Genomic DNA, 25990 nt, shown 5'->3' with positions numbered 1-25990 from the left:
AGTATTTCGTGTGTGTGTGTGTGTGTGTGTGTGTGTGTGTGTGGTGTGTACGCTATAGGCCAAGCTAATTTTCCAGTGCTTGTCTTTAAGGAAATAATAATATAAGCTTTAAAACTTCAGGGTACAAATTAGTATAGTTTACTTATTTTACAGCCTTTGCAGTCTAAAAAATCTCCCACTAGGTGGCGCCAGTGTGCAAATGGTCTTACTGGTAATCATTGCGCTTCCTTGCATCAGTAAAAGGATTCCTTTCTTTCACTTGCCTTGACAGGTCTTTCTAAGACGAGGGACAGAGGAAAGATATGACAAGCTGCTTCCTGTTTCTTTCTAAGCTCCATGGAAACAGAACACTCCCTTTGCAGACACAGGGCATAATGATAACTGTAAGAGATGACTGTAACCCCTGTGTCAAATTCATTGTAACAATCCGCAATTCCTGACTCTTAGCATTAGCTACACAGCACGGAAGATGTGGACACTAGAGTCAAAGGGAACTAGAAGATTAGCCTCTCCTCTGTGTTTGCACACATATTGTTTCATTTGGTCCCTGAACTATTAACTCTATGTATCATTACAGAATGTTAAACTGTTAACTTTGAGCAGAGAAGAAAGAATGGTCATTTGTTTACTACTTTGTCTCTTGTGTCTTCAACACATAATTAAAATTTAAAAACATTATTTTCCAAGCGTGGTAGCACACATCTAATCTATAATCCCAGCACTTGGGAAGCTGGGGCAAAACTTTAAAGTTCAACGCCAGCTTGTACCAGAGATGAGACTCGGTGTCAAAATATTGTTAAGGGGCTGGGCAGACGGCTCCGTGGTCAAGACACACACCAATGGCAGCTCACAGATATCTGTAAGTTCAGTTTCTGGGGATCCAGTGCCCTCTTCTGACCTCCACAGGTGTTGTATCTAAGTGGTGCACAGACACACATGCAGGAAGAACACTCAAATAAATAAAATAAAAATAAATAAAAGTCTCTAGAAAAATGTATTAAATTCATTAAAGTTAATGAATTGAATGAATGGGTGGCTTCACTACTTGCATCTGACAGCTAACTGCTCCACTAATTCTAGTAGCGTTATTTCTACTCTACAATTGACATGTCTGGAGCAGGAACTACGCAAGGCGTTTACAGGATCTGTGACAAGATGGTTCTTGTTCTACCACCGAGTGTCTAGCTCCTGGCCCACAGTTGGAGCCCAGATCTTACATCCGGGATGTGGGCACTTTAGGAGCTGTACTCCTAGCCCGCTTTTGCGGTTCTTTCTTTCATTTCATTCCGGGGCTAGTAAAGGCTAACTCAGTCTTCGGCTCTAACTGGCTGCTGACCTCCTCATCAAGGCTCGTTAACAAGCCCTAAAAGCCAGCAGGTATTTCCCACTTCACTGGGACCTCTAATTTCTCCTACTTCCTAGGTGAGCAGCCGCCACCCCCCTCCCCCGGAAGTGCTTGTTGGAGATGAGCAGATCAAACAGAGGGTTATGTTACCCCAAGGGCCTGGTTCTGTGACTTGAGCCTCTTAACTTTGGGCCTCAGGTTTCCCACCTCTAAAGAATGGGGCTAGGATTCTATGCTTGTTAAGACCCTGTGCAGCCACCAGGCTCTGTGGTTTTAATTGTCTTAGTCAGGTTCCAATTGCTGTGAAGAGACACACTGACCACCGTAACTCTTATAAAGGAAAGCATTTAACTGGGGCTTGCTTACAGTTTCAGAGGGTCAGTCCATTGTCACCATGGTGGGACGCATGGCCACAGATAGGCAGACATGGTGCTGGAGAAGGAGCTGAGGGTTTTACTTCCAGATCCTTGGACAGCAGGAAGAGAGGGCCACTGGGTCTGGCTTGGGTCTCTGAAACTCCCAAAGCCCACCCCCAGTGATGCACGTCCTTCAACAAGGCCACACCTCCTAATCCCCCTCAAGCTACACCGCTTCCTAGAGACCAAGCATTCAAATCTATGACTCTATGGGGCCATTTCTATTCAAACCACCACAAACTTTGTCTCTATTGACTCTTAATTGAGTTTATGGTCAAAATGGTGACAAAGACTTCCTGTTTTCACCAAAACTTCAGACAAGCTCCCCCAAGTCTTCTGCTTGACTGTCCCCAACTTCTGGCTCTCTATCCTCGGGGCATCCAGAATGAGGACAAATCCTGATAAATCAGTTTCATCGTGGTTCCTGCCCTGATGTCTGAGCACTGTTAATATCTACTGCTCTGGCCAGCCTGCAGCGTGAATTCCATGAAGCAGGTCTAACAAGAATCTCCTTTATCCCAATCTCACTAATTCTGCCTAAGAGACTCAGATTACAGGCATGTGTCACCACTTCCAGTCTCTCTCTTACGAGGGTGAAGAGTAATCTTTTCGTAACGACACCATTTTTGGCTTAGAAGAAACCAGACGCCAGCTTTGGGAAGGCTTAAGCATCTGGCAGGTGGGGTCTTCTTGGCCACAAGGCAGCTCGGTTTGCACAGGCTAATCCTCTTGTTAGCACGGGACTGAAATTTGGGGCTGTTCAGAGTCCACCGTGGCGCCAGGGGGCGCTGCAGAAGGTTCCCGGAAGCCGGACTCGCTCACCGGGGACCGCACCTGCTTCGGGGCTCCGCGCTCTTCCGGAAGCGGAGGTGTGCACCCGCCGCGGCGGACTGGTGGGCGAGCGGGCGGATCGAGCAGGCCAGGCTCCCTCTCCTACGTGGGGCACCATGGACGACGCCAGCAGCTCCGCGGGCAGCGGAGGCTTCCGCCCCGGCGTGGACAGCCTGGACGAGCCGCCCAACAGTCGCATCTTCCTAGTGATCAGCAAGTACACGCCCGAGTCGGTGCTGCGGGAGCGCTTCTCTCCCTTCGGAGACATCCAGGACATCTGGGTGGTGCGCGACAAACACACCAAGGAGTCCAAGGGCGTCGCCTTCATCAAGTTCGCCCGCAGCTCACAGGCCTGCCGGGCTATGGAGGAGATGCACGGGCAGTGCCTTGGCCCCTACAAAACCAAGCCCATCAAGGTGCGGCACTGGGGTTAGGGTATGTGAGGTGGAGATGCTCGGGTTGGGGTGTCAGGGCTAAGGGCACTCGGGTTGCTGTGCCCGGGGTTGGGGTGTGTCAGCGGAAGCGACGGTTACAAAGTACAGGGGATATAACAGTACCAGCCTATAGCCACAATGTTTATCAAAGTAAAATTATGTTGTCATAAGTAGAAAACCTAGAAAACGATGCAGAGGTTGGGGAGTTCTGGCTTTGGTTTTACAAGAATACCGTGTGTGTGTTCATGGACTGTGGGTTGGGGTCTCTCCTGCTGCTGCTGCACCAGGTTGCGGTGTTATCTGCTAGGGAAGGGATGAAACTGAGAACAAGACGTTCCCTAGGTGATTCACGTACTGTGTGGACACATTCCTTTATCAGAGAGTAAACAAACACTTCAGGCTTTAAAATTTAGAAATTTGTGAGCTGATGGCACCTCTGATCTTCTTTTACCTTAGGTCCCTTTTTTTCCTTCCAATATATGCATTTTCTTGCTTCCCTGTATCTTCCTTCGGGTATTCATTATTGATGTATCAACTAGATTGACTCAGAGGGGGCATTTCTACCCATACCCCAGTAGTGCTTGGCCTAGGATGGGAATTATTGAAGAAACAACTACAAATAGACTACCTAGGGACATGCCTCTGACTCCATTTTCTTTTCTTTTTTTCTTTTCTTTTCTTTCCCTTCTTTCCTTCTTTCCTTCCTTCCTTCCTTCCTTCCTTCCTTCCTTCCTTCCTTCCTTCCTTCCTTCCTTCCTTCTTTTTCTGTAGTTTTAGAGCCTGTCCTGGAACTAGCTCTTGTAGACCAGACTGGCCTCAAACTCACAGAGACATGCCTCTGCCTCCCGAGTGCTGGGATTAGAGGCATGCACCACCACCACCCGGCTTCTGACTCCATTTTATAAGCAGGCTCCTTTACCTCTCTAACAAGCTGTCTTCTGAGTAAGAGTGACAACTCTTGTGTCCCTGGGTCCAGTGCTCTCTCTCTTCCACCAAAGTATACAATGACATGTTTTTGTTTTTTATTCGGTATCCCTTTTGAGATTCTGCCTCCTGCAGCCTTCATTGTCCGTGGCTTTCACATACCCTCCTTAAAGGAAACACACACTCGTATGCATGCATAAAACCTCATGAGTCCTTGTGTATAAGGGGATCTATGTCATTTCAAATTATAAAAAGTGACATTACCTTAAGAATGTTATGGTTATAGCTGCACAAACAAGTCTATAGCCTTAGTCATAGATTTTAACATTCCTATGGAAATAGAAAAAAACAAAGACAACTTGATAAACAAATATTGTACTACAAAGCAAATTAGATTCAGATTCACTTCCCTGATAATGTTTTAGTAAGATTGAACTGCCAATAGAAAAGTAGAACCTCTGGTGAATTTTCCATCTGCATGTAAAAAGCTTTTGGAGATTCACAGAGACAGATCAGTCTGATAATGCTGCCTGTGTCTAAAAATGTAGTGTTAGAAAGCAGGTAGAGTGGCCAGACTTAACCCCAACTATATGAATAATTACATTAAATATAAACAAACCAAGCATCTCATGGAGAAGATCATCACCGGGCATAGTGGCACATGCCTGTACTCCCTGCACTCAGGATGCTCAGGCAAGCAGTTCTTGGGTGAAATGTCAGCATAGGCTCCACGGGAAGACCGTGTGCCATCCAAAAGAAGATGCCATAAAACAAAAATGAACCAAACACAACTAAGTGATGTTTACAAGAGAAAATGCTTTGAAGATACCGTGCCATAGAAATTTTTAAGAAGCTCGTATATCAGTGAGGATAGATATCCGTATGTAGAATATTAATAGATAATCTCATAAAGATGAACATACAGCAATCCCATGTGCTTATGCAGCCAATAACAGGGCTTCGAAATACATTCAACATTTTGGGGTGGGAGAGGGGCTCTGAAAATCAGACCCGTGACTTCATAAATGCTAGGCAAGCACTCTACCACTGAGCTGTACCCTCAGTCTGGAATGTCTTTGACAGGACTAGGAGAAAGAGGAACATAGAATCTGATTTATGTACAGTCAGCATCTGATCAAACAGATAGACCATGACAGGTATGCCAACACTGTGTCTAACCACAAAGTCTGCATCCGTTCAAACAGTGACCTGCTCTTGGTAGTCAGAAATGCAAATGAAAGCACTTGGAAGGCAGAGACCTGCGGATCTCTGAGTTTCAGGCCAGGCTGGCCTACATGCAGGGTTTTATCACAGCCAGAGTTACATAGGGAGACACTGTCTCAAAACAAGACAAAAGGGAAAAAGTGCAAAAACCAAAATGTGTTTGGAAAGAGCAGGGTAAAGATTGATATTGTAGTTTTTTAAATCACTGTAATAAAGATTTTTTTGAAAAAAAATTATAAGATCCTATCACATTGCATTTCTGAGTTGAATACTTGTATTATAAAGTAAGTGTGCTTAAGGGATAGGGATACAGTTATCATTATCCTGAGGGCTCTGTGTGTTTCTTAGGTTTTCATTGCTCAGTCCCGATCATCAGGAAGTCACAGAGATGTGGAAGATGAAGAACTCACAAGAATCTTTGTTATGATACCAAAGTCCTATACAGAAGAAGACCTGCGGGAAAAATTTAAGGTCCTTGTGTGTTCTTATCATAACTCTGTTTTTAACACTGTACAGCCACAAACATCTGGGCAGTAACAGTGACCATCCCCTCTGCCCAGACTTCATCCTAAAGCATAGGCTGAGAAAATGAAGTGTGAAGCCAGAGAGTTTTCATTAAAACCACACAGCTAATAGGCGGTGGCGCCAAGATTTAAACCCGCTCTGCTCCCAGAGCATGCGCTCAGACTTTACAATTTCAAGCACTTCTTGGTCCTCACTTCTCTTGCCTCTCTGCAGAGTGAGTCGCAGGCCTTAGTCAGGCCCCAGTCAGGCCCCAGTGCGTGGGCTGTGTTGGCATATCATGGCCTGTGCTGTGTTGACATGGTGCTCGTTCAGAGGGAGGTTATTCCTTCAAGTGGTTTTGTCCTAAAATTTGGCTTCTACACAGGTCATATTTAAGGGAAGCCTTTACGGCTGTAAGCTACTACTCAGAAGAAATGATTTTTGAAGATAATTTTAAGTCTTTGTGCCTTTGTGTGCAGTGGCTACATGTAGGCTTTCCCAGAAGTTACTCAACGGTATTTTAAGTTGTTTTGTTGTTGTTGTGGTGGTGGTGGTGGTATTTTCTTCTGTTTTTTTCTAAGAGGGAAGTGAAACATTTACAAGAGAATTCTGTAAAATTCATACTAAATGACATGCCATGAGTTTATGATCCCATGTGTCTTCAACTGTAAACATTAGTGTCTTTCTCACATGGGACTCATCATCTGAGGGAACTATCGTGTTTGACTTTGAACTGCCCCTCAGAAGAGCATCCAGACATTGGTGATACTATTAGCGACAGCTAAACAGTTTCAGCTAGCATTGCTGCGCGTTTGGTATTTCCCAGGCGCTTAGGCATTTAACACCAATTAGTCCATTTAACCTTTAGCAATCCATTGAGGTCAGTGCTGCAGAAGACACTGGCACAGAGAAGGTGAGTCACCTGCCTACTTACTAAGTTGCTCAGTTAGGATTTGAATCTCCGAATCCCAGTTCCAAAGTCCTCACAGCCCTCCTCTACTGAGCAAGATGGTTTAGATAAGTTCTTTCTCTCCCGGCTCAGTTTCTCTGTGATATAGGCAAGGTATGTGGGTTTTGTGGGCATGGCGTCACTGTCTGCGAAATCTGTAGTGCAGAATGTCGGTGTAGCCTTGATGGATTGCTTTGCTTATACACGAGACACAAGTAGGTAAAAATTTAAATTTTGAAGTGTCTTTTCTGTCATTAGTTGTGAGCCTCCTGAGGTCATGTCTGTTCTGTCATTGGCTGTGAGCCTCCTGAGGTCATGTCTTTCTTTTCTGTCAGTCATTGGCTGTGAGCCTCCTGAGGCCATGTCTCCCCCTCGCAGGTGTACGGTGACATTGAGTACTGCAGCATCATTAAGAACAAGGCCACGGGAGAGAGCAAAGGGCTGGGCTATGTGCGCTACCTGAAGCCGTCCCAAGCTGCCCAGGCAATAGAAAACTGTGATAAAAGTAAGAATGATTTTTTTTAAAGCTTTATTTTATGTGTGCGGTTATGCCCGAATACACATCTGTATTCCACATGGATGCAGTGCTTGCAGAGGCCAGAGGAGATCATAACCCCTGGAACTGGAGTCCCGGGTGGTTGTGAGCCACTGTGTGGGTGTTGGGAACAGATCCCAGGTCCTCTGTAAGAGCAAATGTGTTCCTAACCACTGTGCCAGCATCGTTCCAGCTCCAGATCTGTTTTTTTGTTTGTTTGTTCTTTAACCTTGCTAAAAGGCCTTTAAAAAAAGAATTCTCGATATTATAAATAAGGGAGTCTTTGACTAGATTTTTGCTAAAGTTAAATAAGTAGTGAGTATTTCCATGTGATTCAAAGAGGGAAACATTTTGACTTAGGAATCAGCCATGCACAAAAGCCATCCTGGTGACAGAGCTGACAGGATGTAAGCACAGGGCATATTCGGGCTTGTTATTTGCATAGGTTTGGGGCTTTAAAAAAATTAGTTTGTAATTTAAAGTACTAAAAATTGATTGACCCGTAATTTAAAGTACTAAAAATTGATTGACCCTTTTAGGTTTTAAAAATATTTTTCCTTGTTGTTTTTTTAAGATAGATTTTGCTATATAGCCCAACCTGACCTTGAACTTGTGATCCTGCAGCCTCAGCCTCCTGGGTGCTGGCTTTATAGGCATATGCCATGTGCCCAGCAAATCTTATTCTTTGTATTTGTTCCTATTCAGCCTAAACCCTAACCAGGATTTAATACATTAACAAACATACAAGTTAAGGATCGGGTTGGTGAGATTTGCTATCACAGATAACTGGAAGCTATAGTGATAAATTATTGCACACTTTGACATTATACATAAAGTTGACTTTGAGAAATGAGAGGTTTGATAAATTACCGAACTTTAGACTGTTATAATCAGTATCTCCAGGAAGGAGTTGCTGTTGATCAGTAGAATTCTTAGGTGCTTCTAAAGTCCACAGCACAGTTTTCTTCTTAATTGACTCCCTATGGTATGCTCCTCAGCATGCCGAGAGGAAGATAGAAATGAGGTAACTGGTAGCCCCAGATGGAAACCTCTATGTCTGTATTGGCTAAGACCTAGAAAATAAAGAATAGAAGAATACTTTTAAATGCTGAAAACAAGAAGTATATCTTGTTTTCCATCACCTCCAAATCCCTCAAGCAGCCATAGCTCCTCCAGAAGTGCTGCATGAGTTCAAACCAGCTAGTCCGTCATGCTCACGCTGTTGAGCAACGTGAATGCCATGACCCCTTGACGTACACCCATGTTTGCATAGCGTGGATAAGCGTTTTGTTTTAGAGGGTTTGTGGAGCCTTCCCATTTTGTGTAGGGGCTTGGGGAGAGTGCGGGGTGTCATTGAACCTGGAACTCACCAGTTGGCTAGCCCGATCTCCTGCTTCTACCTCCCTGATGCTGGAATTATAGGCATGCCTGGACTCCCCTGGTTTTCGTGTGGGTGTTGGCAGTCTGCATTCAGTGACTTGTCTCCCCCTCTTCCACTGTTTGAAGCTAATTCTTGGACCCCTAAGTAAGAACTCTCAATCTAGAACAAGGGGACCAGTTACAGAACTGTCGTGATTAAAGATGTAACTTAAAAACAGGCAGAGAAGTTAATGTGCAAAGCAACATATTAAGCACATATAAAGGAGGCAGGTTGGTAAAAGGTTAAATGTGAAGATGCCCAGTGGGGTTTTATTCCTAAGGAAACTGGGCAAGTGGATGATGGCCATCTTTTCGGGGGGTGGGGGGGCACAGCATTGCTGACCTTTCTCGTCTGTGTTGATGACCTTTACTCGGGGGGTTCTCGGCTTGGTTTTGTTTGTGGTTTTCTCATTTACTTTTTGTCCTTTACCATGAAACGAAGAAGTTGGGCTGATGGAGGTGGTCACGGTGTAGATTCTGTTTTGTATAGTTGTATTTCTAAAACTAGGTCAGACCCTTATGTTAAATTTGCTATGAAGCTTGAAAATTCATGGCTTCTCACTTTCAGGTTTCAGAGCACTCTTGGCTGAACCTAAAAATAAAGTATCCGAGTCCTCGGAGCAAGATTATTACAGTAGCATGAGGCAGGAGGCTCTGGGCCATGAACCGAGAGTAAACCTGTTTCCCTTCGGTGAGTGGATAGCCGTTACCGCTGCATTAGCAGCGTTGAGTGTGTGATCTAATTTCATTCTCAGGTTGTTCTTTTGTCAGCAACCTGAAAATCTAACCGAGTGAGTGAAAATCTTATATGTAGTTTGTCTTGTTTTTCCTGAGAAGTTGTCAGTACTTCTAATATCCTTAATACTTCACCCTTATTTTGTTTAACTTATTTCCAACATAGATTTCTCTGGCTAGCTACACATTATCTACATACTAACCTGTGTCCCTACTACTATGTGTGTGTGTGTGAATTCTGCCTTTGTACAGCCAACCAAAAGTACAAAAATGTTGCACAGGTATCTGTTCAATATGCTGCCTTAAAGTTTGGCTTACAGAAAGGAGACTAGCAAGAGTAGAAGCTAGAAGAGGCTGCTGGGAAGTGGTGAAATCAAGATCCCTGGTTGTCATTGGCATAACTTTTCAGATAAAATTCTTGCCATATTTCACAGTTTTGTATACTCAACTCTATCCTGTGGTTTTTAACTAGACATTCCTGTAATTGTTCTGTGTTGAAGTTTAGTAGAGAAGTTGTCTGTTTTCTGGTCACGTGTTCTTTATGGTTGTAGAATATTAAAATACTACAAAGTAGGGACAATAGATATGATTAGAGTGCATTGCATACGTATATGAATTTCTCAAAGAATAAAATTAAAAGTGTATTTTAAAAAAAGAATACCACAAAATACAGTGTCTTTGGCACAGTACACTTCAGATAGCCATGTATAAAATGGTTACATGAATTTTTAGTGTATAAAAATGTAACGATTTACATTGTGTGTATAGTTGGAGAACAACAGTCTGAATTTTCAAGCTTTGACAAGAGTGACGGCGGCCAGGAAGCTGTTTCTAAGCGACTGTCGGTTGTGTCGCGTGTCCCCTTCACAGAAGAGCAGCTCTTCAGCATTTTTGACATAGTCCCAGGCCTGGAGTATTGTGAGGTTCAGCGAGATCCTTACTCAAATTATGGTAAGATGATTGTTTTGCTGTTGTTAGGTTTACCGTGGTTTTTGTTGTTGTTGTTGTTTTTATCCATGACACATTTTTGTACTGTTTATGTTCCAAGAAGTTTATATTTTATTTTTTTCTAGTTAATTTTTGTTCTTTTGTTAAACACACATATGTTTACTGTACAGTAATTATTTTCACGGTGACGTCTTTCTGTGGGTACACTGCTCTCTTTAATCTCATCACTACCCGTTACCCTCTCCAGATCCTTTTTTTCTACTTTATAGTTAAATCCAAGGATACCTTTGTAAATAAATTCCCAAGAATGTACCTTCTTTTTAAAAGTCATTCACCGTAAAAATATTTTAACTCACAAAATAAAGGACTCTCTACCCACTGGTGAACAGCAGTGCCCAGTCTAGGTCTTTTCTTACCCTTTGGATTGATGCTAGCAAAGTCATAAAATGCTTAAGGTTTCCTCCCCAGGCACCCTCCAAGTCTCCTTTTCTTAAACTCTCTTGCGTCCTAAGGGTTCTGCATCTCTGTACATTCTCGAATTTGCTGCAGAATAAGGCATATCAGTTCAACCAGTGCATCATTCCCCACAGGCCTGTCAGCGGGTGTTCTGATCCAGGCAGTGACTTAGCTGAGTGTCCCCCTCCCCAGGTGTCTCTAGGCTTTGTAGAGTTGACAGTGATCTGTACAGAGGAAAATGATGCTGCGTTTCTCCCCAAGTTGGTCTTAGAAACCTTTTGGTTCTGTCACAAGCTCCTGGGCTCGAGGATGAATCTTCCCTCCCTTCAGTGCTGCCCCCACAGTTGAAATTTCATCAAAGGCATGTGAAATGGGCAACTTGCAGCCTAAGACCCTGCCACCAGCCTGCTGCTTTCACGCGTACTGCCTTCCTCTGATGTTTCAGCCAGCTGAGTATACAGTGTAACTAACAGGGGAAACTACTCATTTCAGTGAATTAAGGGTTTCCGTTTTGCCAGATGGTGGTGGTGCACACCTCTAATCCCACCAGCAGAGGCAGGTGGATCTCTGTGAGTTCAAGGCCAGCCTGGTCTACAAGAGCTAGTTCCAGGACAGGCTCCAAAACTAGAGAGAAGCCCTGTCTCGAAAAACAAAAATTAAAACAACAAAAAAAGAGTTCTGTTTTTTATGTATATTGATACTCTATTAAAAAATTTTAAGCTGGGCCTGGTGGTGAGTGCCTTTAGTCCCAGTCCTCACTGGGACACAGAGGTAGTGGGATTGTAAACTAAAGGCCCTGGCTTGGCTTACATATCCAGTTCCTGCTGAGAAAAGGGGGGCGGGGTCTTAAAATTCAATTCTTTGGATGAAATACATGCTGGGACCATATTTTCTTAAAGTACTATGTTTCTGTTTTACCAAAATTTGACTTACACTTCAATGCCTACAAATAATATTGCATGTGTGTTTAGCCGGGCTTTGTCCTCTGTTCCCTGTGATCTCATCTGTGTTAGTTGTGTGATAATCTGAGTTCTGTATTTTTCACCATTAAGTACATTGTAGCTTGGGCCTTATGGATACCCACCAACTTCTGCCTTTTCCATCTTTGCTTTTTCTATTTCAGGTCATGGTGTGGTTCAGTATTTTAATGTAGCATCTGCTATTTATGCAAAATACAAATTGCACGGATTCCAGTACCCCCCTGGGAATCGGCTAGGGGTCTCCTTCCTGGATGACGGGAGTAACGCGGCAGAGTAAGTAGCATTCCGGGAATGTCCTAGTGTGGGCGGACAGGACAGTGGCTTGACGACTAGAGACAAACAGTTGACCTCAGTGAGGAAGTCACACCAAGCAAGTCACCGTTAAGATGGTGACTATTCCTGGTTTTCTGTAAATTGTCGGTTGTTCTTTCCAGTCTCATCAGAAAAATGGCCGCCCAGATGGTGACGTCACAGCTCACGTCAATGGTGTGGAGTGACCCAAGTCAGCAGCAGTTTCTGGTGAGTGTGTGAGAGTGTGACCTCTGTAATGCGGTCAGCAAATATGACATCTGTTTATTAACAAAGAAAACATTTTCAGAACTATTATAAAGACCTCATGGTGCTGTGACGTACATCTTAGCTCTGGGCCCCAAATCCCCGAAGCGCGATCTTATTTCTCTCCTCTGTGCCTGCTCTTCCACAGCAGTTTGGAGGAAGTTCTGGGTCACAGGTGCCACAAATCCAGACAGATGTTGCACTTCCGTCGTGCAAAAAGAAAGCCCCTCCCGAAACGCCCGTGAAAGAGAGACTTTTTATCGTGTTTAATCCTCATCCTTTGCCATTAGACGTGTTGGAGGATATATTCTGGTAAGATTTGCTCTACAAAGCTACACGCTGGCAGGTAAAAACAAGTACATTCGATGCATTTAAGCAAGTAACCACCAATCTCATGATCCTGCCGCTGAGAGACAGTCTGTTCCGAGGTTTTAAAGACTCCTTAGTGGTCTTTTCAATTTACCGTCATTTCCTTTGCTGCACCCCCCTGGCTCAGCAGTTAAGAGCACTGCCTGCTCTTCCAAAGGTCCTACGTTCCAATCCCAGCAACCACATGGTGGCTCACAACCATCTGTAATGGGATCTGGTGCCCTCTTGAGAAAGAGACCTGGTCAGTCGTCCTCATCAACTTAGACCATGAATGAAACCCAGTATGGAAGAGTTCAACAGAACCTCCATATATGGGCTGCCCATGTATGCTTCAGCATTGCCAGGGCATAAATTTCAAAAAATTCACTTCTTTGTTGGGCACATATCCTAACCTCTACCAGAATTTCCTGGTTCCCCCCACCCCCCGTTTTGAAGACATATGACACGCAGGATGGTCTTTAAGAACTGCGGTGTAGAATGGACAGATCCCTCGTCCCTTGGGAGAAGATGCTCGCATAGGCCTGTCTGCGCATTTCGTGTTCCTCGTGTTGTGATCCAGGCAAATGAACGTTTGCTAAAGATCTTATATTTGCCAGCACTTGATTGGCTCCTGAGGATTATGTCGTGTAGAGCAAATCACTTGGTTATAGGGGATAGATAATATGTAATAAGTGTAAAAAGGAAAGGGGAGGGGAAAATGCCAATTTCGTTTATTTTAATATAACTATATCTACCTTACCTTTTTTTTTACCCTAGCATTTTTTTTTTAAAAGACATTTTCCTTTGCCTTCTAAGAATATTAGTGAGGTAAGCAGATAAGAAGCATGTTAAAGATCCACACAATATCAGGCATGTAGTGATAGTATGTCGACCTTCATGTAACTGATTAATTTAGCTTTAGGTTTGGTTTTGTTTTTGAGCCACTTCTCTGTGCCAGGCAACCCCTGGACTGGGGTGCAAATTGTGAAGTAAGCAAACATTTTATTACTGTCCTGAAAGTTAAGTTCATGCCCACCTGGGAGACGAAGTGGAACCCTTGAGCAGCCGTGGGGTAGCCTGAGTGGAGAGAGAGAGGGCAGCCATGGGGTAGCCTGAGGAAAGCATTAGAGTTGGGAGGGAGGGCAGCCGTGGGGTAAGCAGAGGCAGGAAGAGCATGTTGGAGGTGGAAAAGATGAAGAGGCTGTTGGAGAGGAGGGAGCCCCCTGGCAGAGCTAAGAGAGTTCCTGAAGAAGGGGCTGTTTGCAGAGTACCTGATGTAGCCGGGTGTTGGCCATAGGCGCTGGGGAAGAGTCAAGAACTTGCTGTATTTAGAACTTCCTGAGCACGTCCGTCTGTTTCTGATGCTCTGGTCTTTTACTGTGTTTCAGCCGTTTTGGTAACCTGATCGAAGTTTACCTTGTGTCGGGAAAAAACGTGGGCTACGTCAAGTACGCAGATAGGATAAGTGCCAACGACGCAATCACAACCCTGCACGGGAAGATTCTGAACGGGGTCAGACTGAAAGTCATGCTGGCCGATTCCCCACGGGAAGAACCCAAAAAGAGGCAGAGAACTTACTGAGTCTTGGTGAGTCTTTCTTACCCACTAGCCAAGGAGTTTGGCAGGAATAACGTCTGTAAGTACTTGTGAATTTCCTCTGGGGACTTTAGAAGCTAGTTAAAACCATGTTGGCTTAAACCCTATAAATAAAGCCAAGTTCTTTCTATAATTTATTTATTTATTTGTTTGTTTATTTTGGGGAGGGGGTTTGAGACAAGTTTCTCTATAGCTTTGGAGCCTGTCCTGGAACTTGTAGCTCAGGCTGGCCTCGGACATGCAGAGATCTGCCTGCTTCTGCCTCCCGAGTGCTGGGATTATAGGTGTGCACCACTGCCTGGCCAATATATTTTTTAAATTTAAAAAAAAAAGTTTAAAGTCAGGGTTGGAAAGAGAGTTTGGCTGCTGAGGGTGCTTGCTGCTCTTCCAGAGGACCCATAACAGGCTGCTAATAGCCACCTATGTGTATCTGAAGGTCTAGGGCAATCCAGTGCCTCTTCTGAACTCCACACACATTCAGTCCTGCGTACACACCCACACACAGACACATAAATACTTAATAATAGAATATGTCTCTAAAAAGTAATCTTCTGACTTCCTACTAACGAGAAACAGTATGAAATAATATATATATTTAGACCTTTTAAACCTAAATATTGGTGTCTTTCTGAACTCAAACTTACGTGCATCCATGTATTTATAGAGAACTCTGACCATTGCTAAATCCTTCTTTCTCACGAATACTGAGCAACATAGGGATTCGTTGTTGTATTTTTAAAACTCAACCTTTTCCTGTGGTGGGTTTTAGCTATGACTTAAGGGAGACGTCATCTTAGATTGTTTTACTCTAACGAATTCTGAGTTTCCAGGACGATCTCTTTCCTGTTTCCCACACTCATCACCCTCCCAGCCCTGCTGCATGTCAGCTGTGTCCGGTTCATTGCTGTGCGCTCGTAACTGTCAGAATTAAGCACTGTAGGCCTCACCACTGAGGCCCCTGCTTTTGTAAAGCAAAGAGAGTTGTTAGTTCCTCCCTCATAGAAGCCATTTGGCAGTGAAAAATGCTCTTGTATGTCTTGTTTAATGACAAAATCTACACTCATTACTCCAAACACTTTGCCAGTGCAGCCCTAAAAATACTAAATCACCAGCGAAAGAGAACTAGCAAGCAGATTTTGTTTACTAAAAAATGTTATTAATTTAATTCTGTTTAAATGAACAGTCCTTTAAAATGTGCTGCAAAGATTACACATCCTATGTCTAAATGTTTCAGCATATCAGTGACAATGACTGCTTTTGTTCAGGGGATCTTTGTCCTCCAAAGGGGCAATAATATTAACTTCCTAGTACAAGAAAATGCATGAAGTACTCTCATAGTTGAGCCTTTCCCAATGATAATTTACATTTTAAAGGGAATTGTTGGCCTATAATCTCAGCACTCGGGATACTGGAGCAGAAATGCTGATGAGGTTAGCGTGGGTGTGGAGGGAGAGCGTTAGAGAGTGTGAACGAGCTTGCAGCAGACTTGGACTAGTCCCACCTCTAATACCTAAGTCTGTGTAGATCTCTTCACGTCAGAGGCCTGGTTTTCCGCTAGATCTGTCGTGAGGCCCGGAGACAGCAGCATCCCTGGTAGAGCGAAAGAAAGGCTTTGTAAATGGTACTCAGACTCGGACACGTGTGGCTTTAGCGGAGCCTTTCAGATGTCCTCCCGTCCAGGGATGGTGCACAACTACCTCCCAGGCCCCTGGGACCCTGAGACCCAAGCTCTAAACTATGGCAGCTTCTTCACGCTGCTGTGCGCTCACCTGGCTTCCCAGTCAGAGGAACCGCACAGCTGTCGGCATGGCTGGCCAGCACCCTTCCCCATTATTGAATCAAGATACATTTTCAGGGCAGAGATCAAAAGAGGTCCCATAACTTGAAAATGGTGACGTGGTTAGGATAGAAATAGCTACAATTTGGGTGTCTTCTAATTGCACCATGGCATTGATTTTTGCTACCCACCCTCTGTTTACCTCAGCTATCACAGTGAGACTTTCTACCTTTTGGGTTGCATTAAGTAATTATATTGGCCAAGTTTGGTGGCCTGAACCTATAGTTACCATTCTTGGGAGACTGAGGTCAGAGAGTCAAATAAATTCAAGAGTGGAAGGCCAGCCTGGAAGACATAGTGAGAAGCCTGTCTCAGTCAGTGAATGATCTTGTTTTCAGGTTCAGCACAGTATTATGATAGACCCCGACACTTTCCATAGCTGTAACAGGAAGAACTTCTTTGGTGTGGTTGGTACAAGGGCTCTTGAATGCTGGTTGCTTTTGTTTCCAAGGAATACGCCTGGGACTAAATGAGCCACACCTAAGAAATAAGAATCTGGTTAAGAGTCAATGTTGATTTGGAGATAAGTCTTGTGTTTATAATTTTTTTTCTCTTTCTATTTGAGGCAAATAAAAATTTTAATATTTCACAGCATCTTGTTCTAAGTTAATTCACAGAACTTTCCCTCTAGAAATCCAGTCCCTGCGGGCTCCAACTTTCTGAGTAAGTTTGGTTTTGTTTACTTGGTGGCATTTATGATTGAACGGATCAGACTGGCTGTATAGAAGCTAGAGAACCCCCGACAGTTTGGGAATACTAACTGCGAAAGCTATTCCCTTCCAGGTGATGATTTTCTCACTTGTATTGTGTTCTTTCTACAGAACAGAGACTAACTAATGACGTAGTCCTCAGCTGACTGACTGAAACGTGTGACTGGACGAACTCCCTGTGGACGGTTGACAGCTTTTTTTTCTTTTTTTCACATATCTGATAGTCTACACACCATTGCTTCCTGGGATTTCTGACTTGTATTTTTGTCCGACCTTCATGGTAAACTAATATAGTAATTGTTTCCTAGAAGAATATGTTGTTGTGAACAGCAGAAATAAAGCTTTCATAGAGAAATATGTTGTCATCTATAGCAGAAATAAAGTTTGCTTTGCATAACTAAAACATGACTTATTTATGTGAAAGACGAGAATGAAGAACTAGTAATAGGCATTCAGAATTGAAATAAGCGGCCTGTTTTGTTGATTTTGAGATACGTATCTTCACAATTTAATATCCGGGAGTAGAAACGTGCCAGTTGGATGAACCAAGCAGACTGGCAGTCTCTTCCCAGTGAGGCGCAAGTAAAGGTGTTCCTTTCAGCCGCGTGCATCTTAGAGTCAGTGAAACAAGCTACACGCACAATCCACACATCCCTCATCCCTCCGTCGACGCCGCAGTGACACAGCGGAGACATTGTAACAGGAAGAGTGGAGTGCTATGGATTTGCTGCTAAACCAAAACTTGTTGGTAGTTTTGTCAGCGTTTTTAGGATTATGAAGTGTCAATGATTTAAACATTTATAGGGATTGTTTTGGTTTTTTACATGGGGTTGTCATTTGTCATGTAATAATAGGCTTAGAACCCCTGAGCCTCCTGTCTCTACCTGCCAGGTATTAGGAATATAGGTCTAGGGTACCACACCTGACTTAAATTTAAATAGTACCAGTGGCTTAGAGCAAATGAACTTTTTTTTATTTATAAATATAGAAACATAATGGCCAATCCAAAAATATGATATACAAGCAATTATCACAACAGACTATAATAGAAGATGGACTCATTCTGAAATGAAAATTAGAAATTAGGAACCTATCAGGTGTGGCATATCATGTCTGAAATCCCAGTGTTCTGGAGGCTGAGGCAGGAAGATTGCTGTGCATTTGAGGCCAGCCTAGCGGTGAGATTCTGTCAAACAAAGCAAAAATAAAATAAAATTGCAACTGGTCTTCCCAGACAGAAGCTGAGCCAGTGGTTTTCTGTGAGCCTGGAGCCATGTTTTTTAAGAGGCAGAGCTTGCTGTGGGAAACGAAGACTTGAAGTAAAGAAAGCTGAGGATTCGTTACCAACAGATTCATTCTTCCCAGACTTACTTCCTGTACACAGCTCACTTTTCACGGTTGAAATTATTTACAGGCTGTCTGGCTTTAACACTAACAGTTATGATTGAATTCCCTTTCAAAAATACTCCTGTCCAGGTGTTTATACTGGGCAAAAATAGCACATTTTTAGACAAAGGAAACGCCCTCTGCCTCACACTTTTGGCTTACCCTCATAGTTAGAGATAAAATTCAACATCTTCCAGTTTTTTGTTTTTGTTTTTAATTTCTGTGTACTGCCACATCTTTTTTTTTTTTTTTAAGATTTATTTCTTTATTATGTATATAGTATTCTTACTGCATGTATGCCTGCAGGCCAGAAGGGGGCACCAGACCCCGTGACAAATGGTTGTGAGTCACCATGCGGTTGCTGGGAATTGAACTCAGGACCTTTGAAAGAACAGGCAGTGCTCTTAACCACTGAGCCATCTCTCCAACCCCCATCTTCTAGTTTTTAATCCGCTGTCTCGCCAGCCCACACAGAGGCTGGTCCTTTATCGTAGCTGCCGTATGTAAGCCTTCCTGCTGTCCAGCTTTTCCAGTGTGCTTACTGAGCCTGCTTCCTCAGTCTGCACAGGTGCTGCGATGGCTTGAGCAGAAATGGCCCCCGTAGGGTCATGGAGTTGAGCACACAATGACATTGTTTGGAAGATTTTGGAACTTTTTCGAAAAGTCATAATCGTTAGTAGCAGAGTTTAACAGGTTGTTCCAGTAGGAGCTTGGAAGGTAAAGCAGAGAGAAGTTGAGTGACTTTAACCCCAGCACTTGGGGAAGCAGAGGCAGAGGCAGGTGGATCTCTATAGAGTTCGAGACCAGACTGGTCTAGTGAGTTCCAGGCCAGCCAAGGCTACATAGTGAGACCCTATCCCAAAGACTGGAGTAAAATATAAGAATACCAATATAATGCAGACAGTAGAGACTACCTCCTGAGGACAGGGACTCTAGGTAGCAGCTGGCCTGGAGGCTAGTCACGTGATGTTCTGGAAAAGAAACTGACTGCATCCCACCTGTGTTTGAGAATTTTCATGAAGCTGAATTTAAAAGCAATGGGCTAATTTTAGTAATGGGAATTTCAAGACCTCCCGACATGGACTTCTGTGAAATAGTTATTACTGGTCACTCTTCTGAAAATCTGCAGTGAAGCAAGAAGTGGGAGAAGAAAAACAACTTACTTCGGAGTGGAAAATCTTAAGATTGCAGCCAGGACTTGTGCTAGGAAAGACTGTAGCTGTTAAAAGAATTGGTACCCTTAAAGAGAAGCCCCTGACTGTACTCTGTACTATCACAGGAAAGATGTCCTCGGGGCAAGATCCCACCCAGCTAGTGCTCTGATTCTGTGGGGTGTGTGTGTGTGTGTGCGCGCACGCGCGCGTGTGCATGTGCGCGCGCGCTAGTGGGAGGGGTTTGGGGTGTGTGTGTGTGTTGTGGTAGGGGTAACATTAAAGGTTTCACTGCTCGCAAAAAACAATAAGTAGGGAATGTTTTCACCCTCTCAGAAAGGCTGCTACCACTGTGGCCGGAATAAGTCAGGATTTACCCCAAGCACTCAGCCAAACTTGGCAGGTGTGGGTTTCCGGAGACAAGAAAGAAGCAAGGACCACACAGGCCTGGATTAATGTCACTCCAGGTTATATCCCTCATCTGAAGACTTGGTGCTGGGACCTCAGATGAGAGAGAAGATGGGCGTTTGTCTTTCTGGGTCTGGGTTACCTTACTTGATACATTTACCTGCAAGTTTCTTGATTCCATCTTTCTTTACAGCTGAATAATATTCCACAGTGTATACGCACCACATTTCATTATCCATCTGTCAGTTGAAGGACATTTAGGCTGTTTCAGCTTCCAAGCTATTATGAATAGAGCAGCAGTGAGCACGGCTAAGCAAGTGTCTGGAATAGGATGCCAAGATCTTGGGGTGTATGCCAAGGAACGGGATCACTGGGTCGTAAGGGAAATGTAGTTTTAGCTCTTGGGGAGGTCACACTGATTGCCAGAGTGGCTGCACCAGTTGGCAATGTAGTGGATAGAGATTTCTCAACAGGTTCCCTAAGTGATTCTGATAGGCAGCCTTTGGTTTTTCAGCATGCAATATTCAATTTTAAGCATTTTCTATATGTTGATCTTTGGTTTAAATTGCTGAAGAACACTAAGAAGTTATGTTTTCTTACATGAAATTTTTTTGAAAATTGAGGGTCTCCTTTTCCTTAGTTTAATGTCAGTAAATATGAATTGCAGTAAGAAACTGATTTGTAATAAATATAAGAAGTCGTACGTAGTGGTATAGCCTCACTCAGGCAGGCTTTCTTACATACATGGTTATTAAGTTCTATTAAAAATATTAGCAGGTTCACCCCATCTCAGCATCAGAAAAAGAAACTTAGAGTTATTTTTACACGATTTTAGAAAAGAGGGGAAAGATAACGTTCCTCGTTTGATAACAAGTTCCGTTGTAGTGTCTGGAGGTCTAATAAGTGGATTGTATCATTTCCTTTTCTAGAAGGAGTAACTCAGGAGCACATGGACCCCGGGAACTAAAGGTATGGCGTGGCTAGAGAGTCCGACAGAAGTGTGGGGGTAAAATGTGAAGCTGCGGTTTTCCCTGCCAGGCTCCTACTGTGAGCTGAGCAGAGGTGATTGACGGCTGCATTTGCTCCTGAGGATGAGAAACGAACATGCTCAGAGAAAATGCATGTGTGCTTTGAAAATGCACAGTCCCTGCCAGTCCCTCTGAGCGGCTGCCCCAGAAAAGGGAATTCTGAGGTCACCCAGTAGGAACTGAAGGCTGCATGTCAAGGTCTATGGACCTAGCAGAGATGCAGGCTAACCAGGGCCACAACAGAGTAGCGTTTGTAAAAACTGCCTACCTGACCATACCGCTGCAAGCTCGGGAGAAGGAAGACTTGAGGGGTTATTTTAAGAAAATGGTTGTGTTTGAGATATAAAACTCTGTGACAAGGTAAGTACTGCTGCCCACAAAAACTGGGGAAATACTGAGCACAGACAATGGAAGTGACTATTCACAGACACCCCGCAGAGTTGGTGTTCTGTGAATTCTCTGCCGCTGTAAGCAGTGTGTAGCTAAACGATTTTCTCATGTAGAACCTGCACATTGGGCACAGCCTCCAGCAGCTAGATTAGATTGTTAGGGTGTTTGTTCTCTTGTGTTTATTTTTTAATGCTGTAAAAAGAATTAAAGTTGTATACTTCAGTCATTTACCAACTTATTCCAAGGTGTGATTTATCAAAATATAACCTTTCTTTTTTTAACCTTTTATCTTAAAAATAAATCCTGCTGTGTTCAGCTGTGACGCTAGAAAGTAGCGTTCCTGTTCTTACTGCGGGTCAGAAAGGCTTCTTTCTTTACCATGCTAGTAAACGGCTCACTAAAGAATAGAGTGCCGCATGACATTTGGGGGACGGTGGAAGAAAAACAAGTCACAAACTCTAGCTGATAGGATCGACGTCAGGAAGAGCCTAAGGTAGTGCAGAGTGCACTGGGTGGTTGACCTGCCTTGGCAAGTAACACGGTTCCACCAATATGTCAGAAAGAACTGGAAGCTGCCTCCGCTCTCATTACGAATGCCCTCTGAGGGTTCCCCCACCATCAGGTACCATCTCGGCTGGAGTCTCCGTTGGAAATCCTGCTTGTCTCGTCACTTCTATCGTAATTCTGGGCTTCCAGGCAATAAGGTTCCGTGTGAGATGTTTGATGTAATCGGGTTTCTCACCCAACCAGGACTTCCCCTGTAGTAAACTCCAAAGAAGGCTCCCACAGAAAAGGGTCACAGTTGCTGCCCTGCCATGCCCCTGCCATCCTGAGAGACGTGCAGTGTGCCCACCGCAGTGCCTGGCCTCTGCCCAACAGCTCAGCCTTTTAGAGCTTGCTGATGTTGGAATCTTCCGGTGACCCCAAGAGCAGGTCTTCTCACCTGTTTTCCCATCTCTTACAAATAGACGATAATTAGCAATGTAGACACAAGTACTGCCATCCTGTGCTCCTCCCAGTGGACCACGAAACACTCAGTACAAACAAAACCAAGTTCCTGTCAAGCAGAGAAAGTTGGTGATAGTGGAAACCAGAAGGAATCTCTGCTGCTCCGGGCAGTAAAGGATGAGACCTCCAAGTGACTCAGTCAGATGTACATGTCAGCAGCTCGTCACTGAAACATGTCGCTGCTGTGTGACGATGCGTGTGAGAAGGCCATGCTAGTCCTTTGGGATACCTGTTGAAAATTCCAGGACAGAAAGAGCAAAGCCCCAGCTATAAAGCCAAATCCACCAAGAACGGAGGCTATGAAGTCTTTTTCAGGGGCTGGCTTCTGCATCTGTGCTTAAACACTCGTCTGGGATATGAGGCCCTAAATCAACCCCTAGGATTTCAAAAATAAGTTACAGCAATAAAAAATTGCTTTTCAGAGGCTGGAGGAATGGCTTAGCTGTTAAGAGCACTGTCTGCTCTTCCAAAGGTCCTGAGTTCAATTCCCAGCAACCACATGGTGGCTCACAACCATATGTAATGAGGTCTGGTGCCTTCTTCTTGCCTGCAGGCATACATGCGGACAGAACACTGTAAATAAATATTTTTAAAAATCTTTAAAAGATTGCTTTTCAGAATGATATGAAGTGCTGGTGAGCCTCAAAGGAAGTTGGAGGTGGGTGCTACCCTTCGGAGCTATCTTTATCAGTAGACTGTGCTTAATAACCTTCCATCGAAAGGATTCTAACCCAAAATCACCAGGAAAACTAAGCTCTAAAACACCCTCAGGCCCTTGGTGCTTCCATGTATCCAACCACTGGGGAGGATAGCGAATTTGTAATCCCTGCACCCGAGGGGAGTTTGAGGCCAGGCTGAGCTGCATCTGCAAAAACAACAGAAAACCTCCTCCACTGGTTACAGTGAGAGGAACCATGGCGAGGAAACTGATTGCAGATTGATTTCTTGATTAATAGATATTCCCACCGAAGATAAGAAATTGCCAGAAGTCTGAGGTAGAGTCACACTGTACAGACCAGACTGTCCTTCGACTTAGATCCTCCAGTCCCAGTCTACCCACTGTTGGAGCCACTGGTGCTGCTACCATGCATGCCCTCTTACCGGTTTTAGAAGAATTCCTGGTGATCGAAGGCCAAAGCTGGGCCTTGCGGCTCATGCCTCTAATCACAGCGCTTGGGACAGAGGCAGTACTCACAAGCCAGTATGTTGCCTCCATAGTGAGTTCCGAGCCAGCCAGGGCTGTATAGCAAGACCCCATACTCCACATGCGCTATTCTAGAAGAGGAAGAGTGGCAAGAGGGAACTCACAGCCCCATTACAAAGATTGAAAGAGGGTGGTGGACAGGAGCTGTGGGGTGAGCAGGCAGGACGGCTCCACAGATAGAAAGAGACCTGAGCCGGGCGGTGGTGGCGCACGCCTTTAATCCCAGCACTCGGGAGGCAGAGGCAGGCGGATCTCTGTGAGTTCGAGGCCAGCCTGGTCTACAAGAGCTAGTTCCAGGACAGGAACCAAAAGCTTCAGAGAAACCCTGTCTCGAAAAATAAAAAAAAAAGAAAGAAAGAAAGAGACCTGAGTTCACAGTGGGTGAGAGAGCTAATTCCAGAAGGTACTCTGTATTCCTTAGGCATGTCGGGGCACATGTCACACACACAGACGGCAGAATTTAATGTTTTTAATTTTAAAAGAACTGTGAAAAATCTTGAGGGTTTATTCTCTGCAAAGTGACAAGTTGGCCTGCTGTTTAAGCAGCTGAAGACCCAAGACTCCTGTGTCAGAGACACAGGGATTAATCTCCCTAGTGCCATCAGCAGCATGGCTTCATGTTTTTCACGGCGTTCTCTTCTCCTCTTAGGGTGAGGAAAGGAAGGCCAGATAACAGGCTATGCATGTTGCAAACTTGTATCAGAGCCAAGGAAAAGAAGGTCAGATACAGGCTATGCATGTTGCAAACTTGTATCAGAACCAAGGAAAATGGGTTGAGGGCCGGAAATCCTTATAAAAGTCTGTAACTTGACTTGTCCCTTTGCTCTGAAAGGATAGATTATCTTTACGATGTTGAACAACCAATCTATCTGGTTTTTGCTCCAGAGGGAGCCACTGTCTTTGAGGCTCTTCACTGCCTAACACGTTTGGAAAGAACTGTGCTTTGTTGGCAAGGCAAGCAAAGCAGAGACCCATCCTCTAGTCTCCAGTGGTAGGGCACAAGTCCTGGCTTTTTCTAGAGGGTGGGTGAGTTTGAAGAAAGGATCTCACTGTGTAGTGCTGACTGTACTGGAGCTCACTGTGTAGACGGGGCTGGTCTTGAACTCAGAGATTTTTTTTGCTTCCTCCTCCAGAGTGCTGGAATTAAGGGTGTACTCCACTACACCTGGCTTGGTTTTAACTACTGGATTTTTGAGACAGGATCCTACTATGTGTCTTAGCCCTAACATGAAACTTGTTCTGTATTCCAGACCAGCCTCAAGTTCTCGGTCCCTCTGCATCAACCTCCCAAGTCCTGGGACTACAGGTGTGTGCAGCAAAACACAAACAGTATATTTAACACATTAATAAGATGCTCTTGCATTTTCTTTCTGAATCAGCTTTTAAGTTTAATTAGGGCTTGAGATTGCTCCCCTTTTCTGATCCTGGGCTCAATCACATAGCAGACTCTAACTTTCCAATTTTCAGGGTTCTGGAACAATCAGGTGCAGCCACCAGCTAGGGCAAAGAGGAGCCTGTGGCCCCTGCTTCTCTGTGACTGAGGAACTCTAAGCATACCTCCTAGCAAAAATGAACCATAGCAATGTATTTCTTACATGGCATATAGGATGGTTTAAAATAGACTTGAATATTCTCAGGAATGGAGGAATGAAGGAACGGGACTGTAATCCCACCGTCCAGGAGACTGGGTCAAGAGAGTTGTGTAAGTTCAGGCCAGCCTGGGTTGTTTGGATAAGACCCCATCTCAACACAACAACAACAAAACATGGGGGGAATAGTGGAAGAAAAAGAAAAAAATCCCAGGTGGCACCAGGTATGGTTCACTGGCAGAGCACTTGACCTTGTGTAGATGATGCCCTGATTTGAGCCTCAGCACCACACAAAAACAACAACAACAAAAAAATAAACTTTAAATGAATTACCATTCTCTTCCTTTATTTGTCTTTTTTGTTTAGTTTGAAACAAGGTCTAACTTAGGCTGGAGGTTGGGCTATAGATGTGTGCCACATACTGGCTTTTCAATAAATTCATTTATAAAGCGAGCTTCACATCACAACTGGCTCACAGGAATTGAAGCCTTTAAACGATTGCTATGAGAACCAACCAACCCAAAATCTGGTTAAACTCTGGAGGCCACCAGCGTGAGCCTGTGATGCTTGTTGTTTGTTAAGCATTGGGAGGTAGGTAGGTTTAAACTGAGACACATTCTTTGAGGTCAGCTGCCCTAAATGAAAGGGATTTGAAAAGAGACTTTCACATCTGATTTTGTATCTTTAAAATGTGACCTCTGGGAATCAGCTAAGGCATCTCACCACACCCCTATATGGCCCACTCAGCTAAATCATCTCACCACACTCCTACATAGCCCACTCCTTCCAGTAGAAATAATGTCTTTAGAGAGAGTCATGGGGAAAGAGATCTGACTTGCCGCAGGAGTACAGCATTTACTGTTAAGCTAATGTGCTCATAGAGAAGTCTCACCTCCATAACACCACTGTGGACCGGGAACTGTAGAGTTCTTGGGGTTCAGAATGGTCTCCGTGATGGACCATGGCACTGGGTTTAGTGCCCGTCCCACCCAAAGCAAAGCAAAGCAAACAAAGAAAACAGCACTTGGGAAGTGGAGGAGGAGCTCCAAGAATGTCTGCCGTGTTGAGGACTTCATAGCA

At 44.2% G+C, this 25990-nt stretch overlaps 1 protein-coding gene across 3 annotated transcripts; it reads left to right on the top strand.

Moving 5' to 3' along the window:
* Positions 1–2621: 2621 nt before the first annotated feature.
* Rbm45 (RNA binding motif protein 45) lies at positions 2622–24678 on the top strand. 3 transcript variants are annotated; one of them, XM_057754993.1, is made up of 10 exons: positions 2622–3008; positions 5523–5645; positions 7006–7132; positions 9150–9272; positions 10085–10267; positions 11844–11973; positions 12135–12219; positions 12404–12567; positions 13992–14190; positions 20621–24678. In XM_057754993.1, exons 1-9 carry the CDS (start codon positions 2709–2711, stop codon positions 14182–14184), a joined length of 1428 nt encoding a protein of 475 aa, XP_057610976.1. In that variant the 5' UTR covers positions 2622–2708; the 3' UTR covers positions 14185–14190; positions 20621–24678. The 3 variants fall into 3 exon arrangements, with proteins under 3 accessions (XP_057610976.1, XP_057610977.1, XP_057610975.1); XM_057754994.1 differs by lacking the exon at positions 20621–24678 and adding an exon at positions 16858–20614 and having other exon boundaries at positions 12407–12567; XM_057754992.1 differs by lacking the exon at positions 20621–24678 and adding an exon at positions 16858–20614.
* Positions 24679–25990: the final 1312 nt, after the last annotated feature.

The sequence above is a fragment of the Chionomys nivalis genome, chromosome 22 (genome assembly GCF_950005125.1).
Source record: "Chionomys nivalis chromosome 22, mChiNiv1.1, whole genome shotgun sequence".
In the NCBI taxonomy this organism is placed as follows: domain Eukaryota; kingdom Metazoa; phylum Chordata; class Mammalia; order Rodentia; family Cricetidae; genus Chionomys; species Chionomys nivalis.
This window is presented reverse-complemented; position numbering and strand designations above follow the sequence as displayed.